This window comes from Bacillus rossius, chromosome 2 (genome assembly GCF_032445375.1).
Source record: "Bacillus rossius redtenbacheri isolate Brsri chromosome 2, Brsri_v3, whole genome shotgun sequence".
Classification (NCBI taxonomy): domain Eukaryota; kingdom Metazoa; phylum Arthropoda; class Insecta; order Phasmatodea; family Bacillidae; genus Bacillus; species Bacillus rossius.
In genome coordinates, this window is record NC_086331.1 from 106,358,422 (window position 1) to 106,371,587 (window position 13,166).

The following is a 13,166-nucleotide window of genomic DNA, read 5'->3' on the forward strand; positions in this document are numbered from 1 at the left end:
AGTGTGACGGCGTGTGGGATATTGTAAGAGCCCACTGCGTAGGTGGAGAGCGTACCCGACGCTTAGAGTGGACTAGTGGCGAGTACTAGGATTGGATTTAGGGGGGTTAAAATCACGCCTCACATGGGCGACGTCACGGCCCTGAAAAATAGTCTCTCCCGGGTCCGTGCCCCTTGCACGGTGGCGCCCACAAATTAATCTCAGTATATGTATCGACGCGAACCCCCACTTAGCATAAGGACAGTTAGGCCGCAACCATGTCAAGATATTATTTAGTTGACTATAATGGTGATGTATGCTTATTGTAATATGTGGAGTCACTATTGATTTTATCATTGTAGTTTGATGAAATAAAATTTGATTCAATTCTTTTTGACATGAGGTTATTTGATATGATGGAAGTTGATTAGATGCTAATGGAGCCTTGGCAGAATGAATTGGGGATGGGAGGATTGGGAGTATCACACATTTCCCGCTTGTGAAATTGATACAAATGTATTTACCTTGAAGCATGATGCTTAAAAAAAGCACTACCCTTCTGTTGCTGCTGTGCTTTTGTTTGTAACTGCAGTACATAGTGCATATTTTTTACTGTAATATAATACAGTAAACCCTGTTAAGAAGTTTCTGGGGGTAACGTTGTATGTATTTACAGGTCCAGTGCTAAATTTTTTTAAACGTACTATGCAGGAAATTTTCTCGAGTGGGATTTTTTTTTTTTTTTTTGGCTGTATTCCTCTTTATGAGAATTTGCAAGGTAATTTATTATTGATGAAAAATTTGTAAAGCCAGGGGTAACCAAATATAGTGTCTCTTAATATAAATATAGTGCAATTAATTCAAATAAAATGTAGTCTGCTTATACTGTCCAGTTTTACATAGTATTGCAGTACTTACAATGCAGTTTCTACTAACTACAGAATGGAAATGAAATTCACTGTTAAGGGACCATTGACATTTTTTTTAAATTTTTGATGTCCATTAAATGTCTTAAAATATGTGATCAGCCAATAAAATGTCAGAATTCAGTACATTTTAACATTCAAATTACTTATTCCAGGTAATTTCTGACAAAGAGAAAGAGACAATTTTTAAAGTCACAGCAATGGCGGGAGCTGCAGCCATTTTGAAACGTGGCGAACGGGAAGACCTTATTAAGCATGCAAATAAATTGCTGATGGTCCTGATTGATGAAAAAAGCACGTCAGATGTTCAAAGTGTTCTTTATCGCAAGTACAGGTCTAAACTAATTCAGCGAATAGGTGAGTTATGAAATTAATTTGTAAGTTATGTAGTTCGGTGCGTCTTCATTGATGACAAGATTAGCATGTACATTAAATTAAATATTAAAATATTTTATTTTATTTTACTTGTATGTGCTTGCACAGGAACATGGTGAGTTCAACCAGATTGCCAATTTAATTTTTTTTAATCAAAGATTTCCCATTTAAATGCACTTATGCAGGAGGAATATGGAAAGATTATCCTGTAGAAAAAAAAAGTATTTATTTATGAGAAAATAGTAGAAGTTGATTGTGTTTATGGCTGGGCTCCACCTGTCATGTTGGATTATTGCTTTTCATGCTATTATTTTTGATTGAGAGCAATTACTTCAATTATTACAGATGTGAGGATTGCATTTAATGTTTTTTTACGAGTTTGGATACTAGGTGTTGGACCATATTTATCTGCTATTTGTAAAAAGTCATGCCAGTATTCACAATTACATTTTTCTTTCACTAATTGCATTATGGTCATTCAATTGTAGTTAATTTCCATGGCTTCTTTGGTCCATGGCTTCTATGGTCACATTTTAAAAATAATTTTTCATAGAAATTGGAAACCAATAAAACTAGAAAATCCTACATTGCAGTTAAAAGTGGGCCTTATGGAGTCTGGTTGAAGTTATTTACTCGTGAGTGATTGAGGTAAAGAGAGTCAACCTTGTGTGGAATATTTCTGCCATAATTACCCAATGATGTGGACACCCAAGTAATTTAATTTTCCTCATTATTTAATAGTGACCATACCTTTCTATTAATGAAAAGCAATCAAGATAGTTAGAGATATTTACTCTTTTACAATGAATATATGTAGTGACAAAAGTGTCTAAAATGAACATTTTTAAGTTTTATCTGTTATTTGATGTACCACCAAAGTTGTTAGAGTGTATTTGTCCTTAATTAGATGGGCCTTTCAAGTCACTAACCATTTGATTCAAAAACTTTGCATGAGACGATTGGAGTAGAATATAAAAATGTGAACAAGAAATTATAGCTCTTTGCAGTTGTTGATAACGTATAAGTGTTGAAGATATATGATTAAAAATTTATAAATTTTTACCAATAGTTTTTACTTAGTTTGGTATATATTTTTAAAAATAATACTCCTAGTTTGGTTTTATATTCTGCTTTGTTAAATATTACAAAGGATTGTAATATATAATTAATATTTGTGTATTAATTTATAAAATTTTCTAATGTTTGATTTTTCATAGCTCTTTAATTTTATTGCTTAATATTTGCATTTATTTTTACTTGCAAGTAATTCATATACAAATACGTATATAAAAAATAATTGAAGAAGAGGTGAATCTTTCAAAAGTTTTTTGTTAGTAGAAATATCAGTTCCATTCTGCTGAAATTTAATGCTTTGTTATCTATCTTACTACTGCAAAAAAATACACTTAACTGTATATAATACTTGTTTAATTTAGTTGAAATGTTATTAGTTTAATGTAAAAATGTTATACAGTTACATTAATGTAGAAGTATAATAAGACTCTTTTATCTTTTAAGTACCGGTAATGTAGGTTCATTGATCTATGTAGGCTATAGAATATTGGTTCAACCAATTTTTCCATTGGAACATTTGCTTTCATGAAAATCAAGTATCAGATTTTAAATATTAAAGTAAGAAATTTTTTCTACTTTTATTGCTTACAATACTCGAAATAAAAAACAAAACAGTAACTATTCTTGTTGCACCATTGGTAGTAGTACTTTCTATCTGTCTTACTCAAAAAAGTATGCGGTTATATGAGTTATATGTTAGTCTTTTGTGGTTTCCAGGCTGTCGCTGCCATTATCAATAAGCTGTAATATTCTCTGCCTGAGTTGTTCTAGATGTCGCTCATCATCTGCATTTCGGCTCCCATTGCAGTAGTCATTCACTGTTAGCACCCTGAGATGGTGACTGCAATATGCACCAAAATGTCTGTGATGAGCAACATCTAGATGCGGCTTTAGCCCAGAAGATTAAAGCTTACATAAGACTTCTTTGAAATTCCCTCTTGTTAACATCAAAGCATGATAGTTGTGAACTGTTACAACAAATTACAACACCTAGAAGGATGTACCTGAAATGCTTACGTTTGGGGGAAATGCGTAGTGCAGGAGTTGGGACAATGATGTTATTAGTGGTTTGAGTGAAGCAGCATGTGTGCCACTAGTGACACTGAGGGAGTGCTGTTCGTTTGTGAGCATGTTGCATCAAAGAACACAAAACTATACAAACAATTTTCAGCATGTGGCAGCAGGAGAATCACAGACTTTTGGGAAATTGGTTCCGATTGAAATAAATGCAAGGACAGTGAAGCGTATAAGGGATCAGTGGGCCAAAGAGAGACAGGCTGAAAGGCGTCCTGAAAGCCAATAGTCCAGTTGCACCAATGAGTGCGAGAACAGACATCAGGTTGGCATGTGGATTACACGCTGTACAACCACTTCAAACACACACACTCAGTAATTCAGGCATCTTGCTCATCAATCTGTTTCCTCATGCCATCGGCAGCTTCAGGGTATCTTTTCCAGTAGATATTTACTGTGTCTGCCAAGGACTGCATGCAGTAGGCACCTGAAACTGCAAAAGTGCTGGAATGTTAGGCCTTGCGGAACGAATGTCATGCCACATTGTCTTCTCCGACTAATCTCATTTTTGCTTGCGGCACCATGGTGGTTGCAACCAAGGTGTCTATCGGCACCTTGGCATGTACTTGATAGAGATCTGCATGATGCATTGCCATACCAGTCTTAGCATCTTGACTAATGGTTTGGACTGCCATTCATTTTCTAGTCTGCATTGCTAGCACTCTGAACACCAACTGTTATATCACGGAGGTCTTCTCCACTATCTTCAGGCTCTTTCTTGGAGCCCTGTACCAACAAGACAATGCGCGACCACACGTTCTTGGTCCAATGTTTCCTCGATGACGACGAGGTTGTACAGCTACCTTGGCCCGTGCCCATCAATGGGCAAGAGATCCACCAAATGGGGACTTGCTGGCCAATGGATACTTGCGGCCACAACAGATGTATCGTGGGCATGCATCGAAACACCCTAGACGGACTGTCTATGTGTCTTCCTCTTGATGCAGTGTTGTTCAGCAACGATCATTGCTGCCTGTGGCAGGGCCCCCACATGGCCGGTGTTACCGTTGCTATGGCAACGGGGCCCATGGGTCTAGGGGGCCTGCGAAGGAAAGAAAAAACTTAAAACAAAAAAGTAGACAATTTTAAATAAATCATATAAAACAATTAAACAGTAAGGCCTAAATTTAGTTACCAATGAAATATTACACCAGAGTAATATTATTCGAAATATGCTGTGCGTACAGAACGTGTCTGAATCTACAACTGTGAGTAACAAAACCACCACCACTTGACATGACACTATGTTGCCATTATTCAAAATAAATTTACGTTGACAATAGAAACACTGACTTAAAACTAGTTTTAATGTGTTTTAAAAATAATTGTGAAAAGTTAAAAAAAAATATAACTAAAACAATGTACTTAAAGGAAAAAACATTTTTTTTTTATCTCTGTTAGAATAAAAAGGGGTGGGGGGGAGCATCATGACTTCTAGCAACGGGGCCCACAGAATTATGTGGGGGGTCTGGCCTGTGGTGGGGCCACACAGTACTGACGTCTTCATTTTCCATATTTCATACAGAATGCCAGTGTAATCAAGTGACCTGTGTATGGTTAGTGTTTCATCTAATCAGATTTTTTAGCTCACATCCTTCGTGGTGTCTCAATTTGAATTACCAGCAGTGTTGTTACACCTTCATAGATTTATCATCGCATTATAGCTAGTGCAAAAATACAATGTAAACTTTCAATGACTTTTCCATCTTTTATTTTCAGATTTTTTTAGTCAAAATTATATCATAAATATTATTGTTTTGCTGCTATGGATACGTTTATTTTTAGAGATTCAATAAGAGGTTGTTGAAAATATTTTAGCAGATTGGAACCAAATTTTTTACATTCTTTGATGCTGATAAAGTAATTGAAAGCATTATCAAAACTTTAGGCAGGTGGTACCTCAGAGCCATTTAGAAATTCACATAATGCCTTGCATTGGGTGCTTGCCCTTGCAAGTATTATTTGTTTTCAATAATTTCTGAAATCTAGGCCTCAAATTTTTAGTGCATTGGCATATCTATGACTTGAGTGGGCATCAGAAGGTCTTTGTTATTGCTTCAACAGTGTCTTTCTCTAGCAAAATTGAAAATTTTGAAATAAATAACATATTAACGACAATATTTCTCATCAAAACTGTAAAATAACTGTAATCAGTAAATACTTTTATGAATTTTTAAAAGTAGGTTTTCAAGGGATGATGTATACATTTTAGAAAATTTGACATTGCTTTTTATGTATTTTTTTCATTTAAACTAAAATATTTTATGTTCAAGGCTTGACGTTTCTGAAAAAATGGCAAATCAAGTGGCGGTACAACAAAGGCTGTACCTCGCTCATGCAGAACCTTGCACTCACGAATGTGAAGCCTGTCCTGGCTGGTTCTGGTGATGGATCCAAGGCCACTGAGGCCACAGATGGCATGTCTTTGTGCGGTGATGATGACCCTCCTGATGAAGAACAGTTTGATGATGATGTCCTGGAGCATTTAAGTGAAGTGATTGATAATTTGATTGGCGCTCTCGAGGATTCGGACACTGTTGTAAGGTATTTAAGAAACAAGTTTTCTGAAAGTTAGTTTCATTGTTTTTTAAAAAAAATTTGTTGTAATGCTTTGTAAGGTTATGTTAAGATGGACATAGAGTGGATTTCATTTTAGTTATGCAACCAGGAATACCAAAGACACAGTACTTGTGTTCTACAGAAACTGCAAGCATATTCAATTGCAAAAGTATAATTTAAGTTTTTGTATACAATACTATTTTATGTATTTTACAGCAATATAACATTTTCTTAAAAATGATTCCTTTTATGCTTGAAAGTGGTGTACAGATTATAATAAAATACAAATTTTTCTTAACACATGTGTGTGCTCACTATGGTTTTGTTATTTCACAAGGTTGAGACACTCATGAGAGTAGTGGTAGTACTTTTTATTAATTCTGTTTGTTTCACATTCCTAGTTGCAAGTCTTGTGTATCCATTCTACTTCTGCCTTATTACTTATAGATTTCACATTTTGTACAAAACATCAATTTAAACAATGGGGTAACGTGGCACAAGGTAAAACATTGATACCACCTTTGGAAGGATCCATGCATGAATCCAAGTCTGGCCATCCTGATTTTGATTTTCTTAAATGCCTCGAGCTAAAATGCTGACTTACAGAGGGATCTAGGCAAACCCCGATTCCTGCCCCAGTTTCCTGGAATTGCATTCTTGTCAGATTACCTTGTCATCAATTAAGATGTAAAGTAATAAATTTACAATTATTCTGTAAGTAAATATATTATCAAAATCTATAACAGATGTATCTTTGTTGAAGGTGGTCAGCTGCTAAAGGAATTGGTCGCATAACGGAAAGGTTGACACATCAGATGGGTGATATGGTCCTTACTTCTATTCTGGACATATTTTCAGACAGGAAAAATCATCATTCGTGGCATGGTGCTTGTTTGGCCCTAGCCCAAATGGGTATGTATTTCACTGTTTTGTGTATCATTCATTGTTTCACTTCTCATACATCTTGAATGACATCAATGTTTACAAGACGTTGCACCTTAATTCATTCATTTATTTCTTTGATCCACTTAGTGACAATTTTTGTATGAGTAAAGCTACGAGTGCAAGCTAGTGCATATTGCCCTTGCAAGGCATGGTTCGCTTGAAACCATATTGCCACATTAGTATAGCTTGATTTACAGTTAAGTAGAATGCTATTTGGGCCATCAGACTAGAAACTACACTGTCAAGAGTAGCTCTAAGCTCTTATATATGTAATGATTGGTGTCAGGTTGTGGAGCTACTAAGAGTTCTGCACTTAGTTAACTTTGGTTTTTGTGAATGGTGACGCGCTGTTAGGTGTGCTAGTCTGCAAACCTTTGTACTTAATACAGTTGACTTCTGGTACTGAGCGTACATGTTATGTTTGTCTGACTTGCATTTTAGTTTATCTTCTTTAGCAACCATCCTCGGTAATTTACAAAAATGTATTGGGGTGAATAAATAGTTTTGAAAGCCGCATGTCAACATTTGTTTTCAGCTTCAAGAGGTTTGCTACCAAAATCCAGATTGATGGAGGTTGTGCATAAAGTCATTTTGGCATTGACCTACGATGAACCTAGAAGATTCTCTTCTGTTGGTGAAAATGTTCGAGATGCAGCATGCTATGTATTTTGGGCATTTGCAAGAGCTTTTAATGAAGATGACCTTAATCCTCTCTCTAACGAGATCATGACAAATCTTCTTATTGTAGCACTTTTTGATAGAGAGGTTAGTATATCCTACCATTTATTATGATTGAAGGCTTGTGGAACTGAAAATTCACACTTGGTAAGTAAATAAAGTAAATCCTTGTACGCCTGACCCATGATATAATGCCCAAATTCATCCCAGGAAAATCAAAACAGCGCTAATCAAATGTGTTTTTTTCCTCATAAGCTAATCAACGAATTAATCATACAATTAAATACCTGTTTTAGTGTGTGTGTATATATACACACACATAAGTTTGAATTATGTTTTGATAATAAACATAATAAAATGTACATGTAAAAAATTAATGGGTAGCTATGTTGACAGAATAAGCCTTCGGCATTGCATTTCCTTACAAAGTAGGTGTTCACAACATTTCTGAGTTTAAAATTAATTATATTGTTAATATAAAATTTTGGTTTCAATGTCTATTTAGATTAAATAAGCATAACCTTTACTTCTTCCTTTAACAAGAAATATTATTTGACCTGTTGTGTATTAAACTCTGTTGTTTACTAAATGCTAGGACTGTGCTAATATCAGTTTTTTTTAGTTCTAAATGAATATGAATACGAATGCCAAATTATTCTTGAATACAAAGATTGAATTCAATTATTTTTTCTCACATCATTTAACATTTACATAGGGAAATTGTGTAGTGTCAATGTGCTTATGGAAATAGTACTAAAGTGATAGGTTGGTTAGGTTAAGTCAGCTACAGTAATTTTATGTAAAATGTTAAAATATTTTAATTATGAAATAATTTTTTTTAATTAAGCAGTTGACTTAACAAACCAATCAACCTTTCATTTCAGTTTCTATTATTTTCCAGAACCTGCTACCCTACATATGATCCAGAAATTTTTGCAATCCACAAAATACCATGAAATCCAATGCAATCATGTTCACAAAAAATGTGAATCTTTATTCAAAACACTGTATTCCCAAATTAGTGATTAAATGAGCTCATGTTTATATATTTAAACCCTAGTTATTCACATGTTTTAATTGTTAATGTAAGCCAGGTAACAGTAGTTTAGTTCAGCAATATTATAAACACAATATATGCTTATTTCATCTGGAATCGGAAACCATTATTTACTTATTTTTGTATATTTTTTTGAAGTTGCAACGTCTGTTTTATCATAGATACATACAGCAAGTAAGCTTCTACTGAGTCACATGGTGTTAGATTGATTATGACTATCGATTTATACACCGTGGAAACTATAAAAATGTGCTATTTTTCTTACAATTAATATTATGTGATTCCGCCGCCCGAGAGTTTCTCGTGGGTCTGGCAAACGTTTCTGTCTATCTTCAACAAAGAATGCGGTAATATAATCTAGTGTTCCGGCGCTGTGGTATTGTCTTTCTCTTTTTAACTAAAAAAAACTGTCCAATTTTTTAGAAATATAAAAAACTGATACTAAACTTAAAAAATTATGATGTTACACAGTATTTATATAAAATAATCAGAGGAAAACCATTTGTGTGTATACTAAAAAATTAGTTAACTTCACAATATGTAAAAAAGGCTTTCTGGACTAATCTACTCAAATACACCTAAAAACAATATAAGACATCTTCAGATTAAATAAACACTATTTAATGTGACCTTAAATTCTATTATCAGCTGATATACTGCATTACTGAAAAACTGCTTGTATTCAGACATGACTATTCTTCCGTCTCTCTTCGTCAGCTGCCACTCCCAAATGAGTGAGAACACTATAACAAATGATGATGTTTGTTTTTTTGATAGAGTTTTACATTGTACTTTTACACTTACGATGACATGACCGCCAAGATTATAATGATCCCTTTGCACTTAGACTGTACTAAAAAAAATGCATACTTATATATGATTATTTTTTTGTGATACTTGTGTACAAATTAATTGTGTATTGCTCCGTGTAATTTTGAGGGTTTACTGTATATTAAAATATATTAGCATGTAGTATAGTGTATAGGTTTCTCAAGCTAAAATTGACTTTGATATTATTTTACGGTATATGTTGTAACATTGCAAAACCCCTGCCCTCCTAGCTTAAATATTTTTCCTTTAAACTATTTTCATTAATGTAAATATTTCTTAAAAGGTCTCACTAAGAATATTTTTACAGTTTTTATGTATTTTAGGGTTGATATTTTCACTTGCTGTGTGTTTTAAGAGTGTACTTTGTATTCTAACAGACATTTTAAATCATTACTATTTTGTATGTAATTATTCACAAATAAGTCGTTGTACTAGATTTTTGCCTGTTTTGGCCTACTTTTTTTAGGTTTTTTCTAAATAAGTTTAATTTTGTCAAGTAATTTGTATTATGATTGCTGATACCTAATATTCTAGAACAATGGACTTGGTGTGGGATGTATTAGAAAGAGACAGGTATATGAGACCTATGAGTGCGAGTGAGATAGAAACGGTGATTCCCCACCAAGAGAGAGACAGAAAGGATATCTCGTCATTGCGTGGGAACTGGAGGAGAACTACTCTCCCACGGTGATGGAGAGAGTAGGAGAAAGTGAATCCCCTGTTTCTATGTGTGGAAATGGTTTTCAGTGTGTATGTTCTGTGTTCTGATTGGCTTGTAATTGTTAGTGTGAATGAAGAGTCTATGTGATTGGTCGGTGAGGTCATGTGACTGTCCTTCTTGCGTGGAGGAACCAGTGCCATGATCTCGTCAGTCGTCTGTCGATCGCCGCACCAGGAGGGCGCGTTCGATGGCTTCTCACAAAATATGTAGTTTTGAAAGTGATTGGATCCTTCGGTGCAATATTCTATTTTGAAAAATAAAACAAAAACTACAATAGGCGCGTAACATATTTTTATTTTTTGTATATAACGAATCGTTATAATGTGACGTTTGTCTATAAATTGTTATATTTAACCTTGATATTTTGAAACTCCTGAAAATAGAACACTCCACCACAATAAAAGTGCACTTTTTTGCTCTTGCATTGCAGGTTCATTGTCGCCGCGCAGCCTCTGCTGCTTTTCAAGAGTATGTCGGCCGGTGTTCGTCAGATCCAGATGCTATAAGTATCATGAGAGAAGCTGACTACATGTCTGTAGGTGGCATAAGCTTTGCCTACCTACATGTCAGGTGAATACTGCTATTGACAAGCCAAGCTTATCTACAGAATTGTAACTTGAATTTAAATGCAACTAGATATTGTAAAGATATACTGATTTCCTTTACTTCATAATTACTTGGACATTGTTTTAAAGTTTATTTACATATAAACAAGCATGTCACTTAAATTTGGTGTCAAGAACCATTTTTATTGCTTCTGCTCTCTTTTGGCCACAAAATGAGGTTGTTTTTGCACTTCTGTAGTATTCTTTATTCAGGAGACCTGTTCAAATAGATTTGTATCTCAATATAAATTATACTAACTTTTCTATTAGAAGCCACCTCTTAATATGGACTAACTGCAAAAATTTTGGCTAATGCCTTACTACTTATATTCATCACTGGGGTTTATTCCATGTTATTAACTAACACCAAAATTAGTTAATAAAAATAAGTCTAGTTAGAGTGCATCTGTTAACTTTTATCTGTGGGCATTTTAGTTTTAAATGCTCAAAAATATTTTTTCATATAAATACACTAATCCCTCACTTAGCATGACTAATGCATTCCTAAAAATGTTGGTGTTATTCTAAATTGCGTATTCTGAAGCATTAGTCTCCATAAATAGCAAGGTTAATTTACTTGCTGTGTTCCAAAATGTGTAGGAAAATATTTTTTATGTAGTAAAAATGCGTAGAATAACATTCAACGATAAATATGTCACACCATCTTTATAAGCCTACAATCGAATACTTTGTATGACAAATACTACACCACTTAACTTAGCGTCAGTCCGCTGGTTAGCTTGCCCGTCCGGGCGTGACCTTCAACTCATGACTCGTACCTTTCCACGAACTTTATCAAACCATCCTTTACTGGAAGTGAATCCGAATTATTGTCCGGATATTCACATTTTAATTTTTCAAAAATGAAAGTGTTTACACCAATCCTGTCAGGCCCATAATTTTTTTTTTCATTGCACCATTCATTTAACAACCTTTTCCACCTGAATCATCTATTCATTTCTGTTCCAGTATCTAATGTCAAATATATTCCCGCTAGTACAACCAACAGCATCAGATGTTTGATAGAGTCCTTATTTGGTATGATTGTGTGCACAGTTGACTTGCTTAAAAATAAAGTGTAACCAACATTAAGTGTGGCCTCATGACATTCAGCTCGTGTTAATATATCCAGTTTTGTCTCAAATACTTGAACGCAATGCATTACGCTCTCACTTGGAAGACATGATTCCAATATGATAACAAGTGCAGGTGCTTGCGCGTGTACAGTTACAGGCAGACGAATGGGCATACGTGGTTTTTTGATTGTGTGTGCGAGTTCCTTGCCACTGGCTAGACTGAGTTTATCACTGCCTGGTCTGTGGCCAGGTGACAACGGTATGGCCCGGCAGCATATGCGCGGACGTATAGAACGTGTCCTTTACACTCCATAGCCGCAACTAAACTTGGCGTAGCTGATGTTTGTACAACAGCCGATAGCGTAGTCAAACCTGCGCGTGCATCTCTTCCCCCTTCGTATAGCTAACTGTATGTCACGGTACATCTGTTGTTTACTCAGTTGAAGCAGACTTTGTGGCGTCATGCCCGACTTTTTTTTGCCAGTGGCAGTTTCGTGCTAACTGAAATTAACAGACGTGTTTGTCAAGACTGAGCAGTAAAGTTAACATCATGCTAAATGAATTTGCGCAATTTTAAGATGTGCTATTTGAGGGATTGGTGTATATGCTTTTCATCTCAAGGTGGTTTCACCTGCAAAATAAGATTTTTGGGATTCCATACTTTCAGTATCAATCAGTACATTTTCACTAAAATTTATGCGTCACTCGGTGGTTATGCTTTTTGCCCTCAACAAGCTGTTTAATACACTTTTCTGTGGTACCAATTTGTTTGAATGAAATGTGACAAATGAATTAGGTTAAAATTTAAACAATAACTAATTTCTTGAAACATGCCACTGAAAATGGACTTTGCATTGGCTACTTACTGTTTATTTAAATATTTATTAGGTCTGCATAACTTTTGCATGAACATTAACTTGATGGAATATCCATGATTTAAACCATCCGCGGCCTCACTCCCTTCGGTAAGCGCAGATAAATGGCAGTTTACTGTAATATATGTTTTATTAACTTTTATGTGTTTGTGTGGTTGTTTTTTGTCTGCAGTGTTGAAATTGCAAAGATAGGAGGCTTTACAAAAGCAATGATTGAACATCTATTAGACAACAAGGTGCGACATTGGGATGAAGCAATACGAAATTATGCAGTAAAAGTAAGTCAGAAATTGTATACTTGTAAGAAAGCAAAATACAACATTAATCATTTTCTATATTTTGCCTTACATAATTACAGTTATCTTGCAGTAGTTCAGCATCCTTCACTGAA

General features: G+C 34.8%; 1 protein-coding gene across 1 annotated transcript in view; it reads left to right on the plus strand.

Moving 5' to 3' along the window:
• LOC134529564 (tubulin-specific chaperone D) overlaps positions 1-13,166 on the plus strand; it is an 83,988-nt gene that overhangs the window by 14,829 nt on the left and 55,993 nt on the right. The window contains exons 4-9 of the mRNA XM_063363785.1: positions 1,061-1,262; positions 5,702-5,972; positions 6,751-6,899; positions 7,468-7,697; positions 10,650-10,789; positions 12,948-13,053. Of these exons, the coding sequence (XP_063219855.1) occupies positions 1,061-1,262; positions 5,702-5,972; positions 6,751-6,899; positions 7,468-7,697; positions 10,650-10,789; positions 12,948-13,053 (1,098 nt within the window). The remainder of the gene's footprint in view (positions 1-1,060; positions 1,263-5,701; positions 5,973-6,750; positions 6,900-7,467; positions 7,698-10,649; positions 10,790-12,947; positions 13,054-13,166) is intronic.